Below are 6,000 nucleotides of genomic sequence, written 5' to 3'. Positions count from 1 at the left end.
AGCACTAACGAAGCACTAAAAAAGTAGACCACTCCCGTGTGTTTTGGAGCAACATGGGGGGATTGTGACCTTTGGATGAGCTAAAAATTAATCTTTAATATCTCAGAAAGCAAAGCAGCACTAACGAAAATTTTAACGGCCCAAACCAGCACTAACGGAGCACTAACCATTCAGACTAGTTGCTTTAATTTTGGAAGTGGGTGGGGTGTCAGCTTCACTCAGCTCCCCAAGCCCACTAGTCTAGGAGAAAGTTGTTAACAAATTTAACAAAGTTGAGTCAGGTCCTCTGGATGGATTATTTTATGTTGAAACGTTTCGTGTTTTATCCAAAATACTTTAGCCATCCGGAGGACCTGACTCAACCTGCAGGATTACTCATCATGCATCAGGACGGTTGTTAACAAGTTCTTCAGGACATGAGGAGGTGGAACCCTTGCAAAGTTGTGGGACTTGACTGTGTGTCATCATCCACTTGAGGCACTGTGCAGATCAGCTGCCTCTTCTGTTCACTATCTTCAATGTTGCACTGGATGCATGCCATGTGCCAGCTTGTTCCAAGGCTTTAACCATCATACTGGTCCTCAGAAAACCAAAAACCTCCGGACTAAATGACTACAGACCTGTAGTCAAGAGGAAGTCTTTTGGAGATCTGGTGCTTTCCTACCTCAAAAACATTACAGAGCCCCTTATGGTGTCCCTACAGTTCATCTACAGAACAAACAGGTCTGTGGACAATGCTGTTTAGAACCCCTCAAGTTTGTGTTCTTTCTCCACTCCTCTTTTTTCTGTACCCATAAAGCTGCACATCCACTGACAAGATTCTGAAGTCTGCTAAAAAAGACCACCTGCATTGAACTCATTTCAAATATGAAAAGACTGAAACTGGTGGTGGACATCAGAAGGACCCCAGCACAAACCTATCACACTGTGAAACTCCACAGTAAGTATTCCTGTGAAGTCTTTCCTGTAGGATTTTATGTAGAGTCCTTCTGCATCCTTGGCATCATCCTCACCCAGGGCCTCAGGGAGCTGAACATCACTTACCTCAAATCAAAACCACAGCAGAGATTGTACTTTCTCTGGAAGCTGAAAAAGTTCAACATGACAAAGACAATCACTTTCACTCAGCTGTCATTGAGTCCATCATCACCTCTTCCATCACCACAAGGTATGCTGCAGACACTGCCAAAGACAAGAGTGGACTGCAGAGGATCATTCCCTCTGCCGAGAAGTTGATCAGCTGCATTTGACCTCACTCACTCATTGACCTGTACACCTGCAGGTATACAAGGCAGGTGGTAAAGATCATGGCAGATCCATCACACCTGGACACAAACTGTTCCCCTCTAGCAGGAGGCCACTGTCAATCAAGACCGTAACTTTCATGCCCCAAGTCAAGCTTCTTCCTCACTGCTGATCAGAGCCCACTGTTTACTCTTCCACCATCACACCGATGGAACACTCAAACATCCCTGCCCCAAGAAACCTTGAACTGTCAGACTGCACTATTTGTCCCGCATGTAAGCAACTACCGGTTTACATTTTTGCTCTTCCTTGTATGCATGTTTTTTTTGTGCTGCTAATTTCCTTGTATCAATCTTACGGTGTTTTTCTTTGGCATGGAGCACCAAAGATATGATATGATATGTGCTGCTGACTATCCATGATGCTGATCTCATGCTGCTGATTATTTCATGTTGCTATGTTCATTAGTCCTCATCTGCTCATACAGACTCATGTTCGTGCTACTGTTGTTTTGGCACATTGTTTTTGTACTATTAGTGCTTAGTGTATTCTTAGTCTTGTGTATTCTTAGTTTAGTGAATGCAGCATATTCTTAGTTCATGACTCGGATCTTACTAATGTTTTTCTTTACAATTTGTGTTTTTGTTGGATGTGACTCGGACCCTATGTACATAGTTTCATCCCACCTCAAGTATCACGTGTGGTGTGCATGACAAATAAATCTCTCTGACTCTGACTCAAAGAAAATTCATCACAGCTGTGCAACTTAGTTGTATAATTATATGGCAAAAATAAAACCATTCTGATTCTGAAATTAGCTTAGTTTAGCCACGTTAAGCTGGTTTTAGAGTCAAATTGAGTGCAGCTAACACCGCACTGCTTAAGACATTGTCCTGTGCATGTTGTATAAACTAAAAAAAAACTAGAAAATCAAAATGCTTTTAGCACCTATATGGCTATTTAAGTAAATAAACTTTAGCTGAACTTGATACTTAAGTTAATCTTATTGGGAGAGTTTTTTTTTAAGGTGGCTTATTTAAATCTGTGATGATAAAAACAGTCTTTCTTTACTGTATATCATGTGTCTCTGTATATGTCTAAACTTCCAAAAACTAGTTTTAAATTTTTATTTTCAATAACTACATTTGCCAGATTAGGCAAATTTTAGTTGCTTATGCAATTTTGCCTTTGTCAAAACAATCATAACCAAGTTCAGGTATATTTGAACATCATTGGTACCATTTGGTTTATTTTAAGAAAGGTTAATGTTTCTTGTGGATCTGGTTCTACTCTAGATGTGAAAAATAAATAAGTGTTCCTGAAATTTTCAATCCTTTCTTTACACTGTTCAGCACATGCAGCCGTCATGATCTTAATTTAACCCTGTTGTGTAGATTGCTTTGTATAAGCTGTAGCATGAAATTAGGTACTCACAAGAAGAGAAGTATGCCAGTATTGGCCATGGCATAAGCCAATCCAAGGATACCACTGCCCATAATAGCGTTGCCCAGGTTAAAGACTGACATGCCAAAAGAGGTTTTTCCTTCAAACTGTGAATGAATTTGATGAAACACAACAAGAATAATCATCATAGGAGACACGCCCCGTTATCAAATGTTGACAGAAATCTTTAAAGTTTAGATAAAATGTTAGTAACACAATTTCATGACAGAGAACCGTTTAGAACTTTTATCGTAGCAGTTTTTTTAAATCTGTTCACCTTGCAGCCATTTTTAAGAAATTTAACTTTTTTTTTTGGTCATGTCTGAGTTTTGGTTTTTAAAGGTTGTATAAAACACAACTTTTACTCAATAAATAACGCTAAACACAGCTGACAGTTCATATTAAAGCACACAGGAAACTGAGCTTGGATTATCACTCAGTGTTGAGCAAAATTAAATAATTAAAACAACGGAAAATGCATTTCCTCTTAAATATCACAACAAAAGATGGTGAAGCAAAAAGCAAGCCAGGAATGGTTCAAATTATATGGATTTTGCTTATTTGAGCTTATTTAAGGAAGATAACTGTTTATTTATTTAATTTTAATTTTAATTTAATTTAATTATAATTTCCTGTTTAAGTGCTGATGCTGATTTTGTGTTCTCAAGCACATAGACAGTAAATAGTTCTTAACATGTTCCCATCATAACAATAAACATAAATACAGACTTTCTCACTTACGTCAGTGAAACGTATTGGTTTCTTTCCATTCGCACTGGGCAAAAACTCCTCGCTTTCCAGTCCTCCTTCAGCATCATCATATCTGGGGACAAAATGTTTTGAAAATCAGTTGTCGTTTTTTATCCACCTCTTAAAGTGTGCGCACATCTGACAGCAGGAAATCATTTTGTTTATGAATAAAAACAAATGTGCAGGTAAAAACCCTTCACCCAGTTGTCTGTAAACATACCTGAATGTTTCAGCGCCATTTCTTTAACGATCCACCAGGTGAGGTGAGCACAAAAACAAGGCAAACATGCATTTAAACATATATACACTTTTTGTGCTAATAAGTTAGACTTTATGTTACTAACCACGTCCAATATGATGTTCAAGAGCAAACATAAATAAAAATGTCTGTTTCAGCTTTTGTATGTGAAAAAGTGAACCAAAGTTTATTTGGTTTCCAGCCGAGGATGTGATTTTCACATAAGTATAACTTTAGAAAGACAAAAAGAATAAAGAACTAGAGAAATTGCATTTCCTGCAAAAATGCAATGTGAATGCTTACTGCAGAAGAACTTGCTGAAAAACAGCTGAAATTAGGTACAAAACATGCTGAAATGTAGCTAAATTGGAAAAACCAACCGAAATTAAGTTAAGAGGAAAGCAGAAAGAACACTTTGCTTAATTAGGTTTAAATAAGCAGAAATGAACACAAAAATAAGGAAATTAGCTAAAAAAAAAAGCTGAAGTTAGCCCCAACAAAAAATAGCTGGAAAGTAGCTGAAAAAGCAGAAAGAAGCTTAAACTATCAGAAGGAAGCAAAAAGAGCTCAAATGAGCTAAAAGATGTGGAATTAGCTTAAAAAGACAAATTTAACATGAAAACAGCTAAATAGTAGCTGAAATAGCAGAAAAAATAAAAGGAGTATAACAAGCTGAAATTATTATAAAGACGTTAATTAGGATGAAAGCAGCAGAAATTACCACAAAAAAACTTTAATTTATCTGAAAACAGATGAAATTTACTAAAAAATGTTAATAAGTTAGCTTAAAAGGTAGAACATGCTGAAATTAGCAAAAGAAAGCAGAACAAACACGTTTGCTCAATTAGGCTGAAAGAAGCAGAAATTGGAACAAAAAAGTGCAAATTATCTGAAAAATGCTTAAATTAGCAACAATAAAACCCAGCTGAAAGTAGCTGAAATAACTGAAACTAGCAGAAATAAGGTGAAAGGAAGCTGAAATAAGCAGAAAGAAGTTAGAAGGAGCACAAAAATGTTGTAGTTAGAAGAAAGATAATGAATTGAGTGCAAAACAGCTGAAAAAAGTCTGAAATCAGCTGAAAATAGCTGAAAGTAGCTGAAATAACTGAAACTAGCAGAAATAAGGTGAAAGGAAGCTGAAATTAGCAGAAAGAAGTTAGAAGGAGCACAAAAATGTGGTAGTTAGAAGAAAGATTCTGAAAGGAGCACAAAACAGCTGAAAAAAACATCTGAAATTAGATGAAAGTAGCTGAAAAAAGTTTAAATTTGCACAAGGAAGCTGTGAGAATCTGAACCAGAAGAAAATGTGAAAGGAGCAGTAAAAGATTATAAACAGATCTAAAGATTTGAAGGGTGTAAAATGAGCTCAGTTCATTTTTTTGTGGAGGAAAAAATGGTAGAAAAGGCTAAATATTTCAAAAAGCTAAAGTTGCAGCAATATCAAAATCATAGCAGGATTGTCCTGAAAGAGCTAAACGTTTTGATTTATGATTTGTTGAAATTGCTTGAATATTGCAGGATGGGAATTGCGCCGAAAAATGTACAGAAGAAAAATGGGTAACAATAGTGTGAATGCTTCCTGAGCGTTCACACAATAACAATTTTCATGCTGGATTAAAGCAAAAAGGAAGGTTACTCACTGATCCTCTGCTAGCATCGTCTTCATTGGCACGCCCATGTCATCTGTGAGGTCAAGACTTTTGCCGTTGGATAATATATTCATCTCGGACTCAGACGGCTCCATTTCTCACGAGGGTCCCTTCAACCTTGATGTATTCGATGTGAAGTTTGATGAATCTAAAGAAAAAGGTAAGATTTGTGTCAGATACAACATTTCATAAAGTCATCAGACACATATAAAACATTTAGGTCACCTGTATGTAGGCAACGGGTTCACATTTGAACATGTATGACTGTTTTCTATTGAACTTAATATGTTTAACAAAATATTTCTGCAGTTTTTAAGTCTATGAATTTTTTTTTTTTCATCTATGTTAAATGGGAATTGGGTTGGAAAAAAGAAACACATACTATGCCTGGAGTAAATGGATTCTAAAAATAACCTTTTATACTGACGAGCCAAAACGTCCTAAAACTGCCACAATGTGAGATTGGCTTTGTGTCTCTCACAGCCCGTTTAATTGACTTTTAAACTGCTAAAATATTTTTTTTCTTTATGGCGTCCATTTTCTGTTTCTTGTTATGATTTCATTTTTGTCACAACAACAACACAAAAACTAGTAAGCTGTTTTCATATAAACACAAATCATATTGTTGCTGTACACTGAATGCTATGTAAATTTGACTTATTCATTCAACTTTTA

General features: G+C 36.3%; 1 protein-coding gene across 1 annotated transcript in view; it reads right to left on the bottom strand.

Annotated features, from left to right (window-relative positions):
* slc38a3b (solute carrier family 38 member 3b) overlaps positions 1–6,000 on the bottom strand; it is a 39,954-nt gene that overhangs the window by 19,085 nt on the left and 14,869 nt on the right. Inside the window, exons 2-5 of the mRNA XM_037678719.1 lie at positions 5,317–5,473; positions 3,659–3,679; positions 3,430–3,511; positions 2,680–2,795 (exon numbers count right to left, since the gene is read on the bottom strand). Coding sequence (XP_037534647.1) covers positions 2,680–2,795; positions 3,430–3,511; positions 3,659–3,679; positions 5,317–5,420 — 323 coding nt within the window. The 5' untranslated portion in view covers positions 5,421–5,473. The remainder of the gene's footprint in view (positions 1–2,679; positions 2,796–3,429; positions 3,512–3,658; positions 3,680–5,316; positions 5,474–6,000) is intronic.

Source organism: Nematolebias whitei, chromosome 7 (assembly GCF_014905685.2).
Source record: "Nematolebias whitei isolate Nwh7 chromosome 7, NemWhi1, whole genome shotgun sequence".
Lineage (NCBI taxonomy): Eukaryota > Metazoa > Chordata > Actinopteri > Cyprinodontiformes > Rivulidae > Nematolebias > Nematolebias whitei.
The sequence above is the reverse complement of the archived record's forward strand: the minus strand, read 5'-3'. Positions and strand labels throughout refer to the sequence as shown.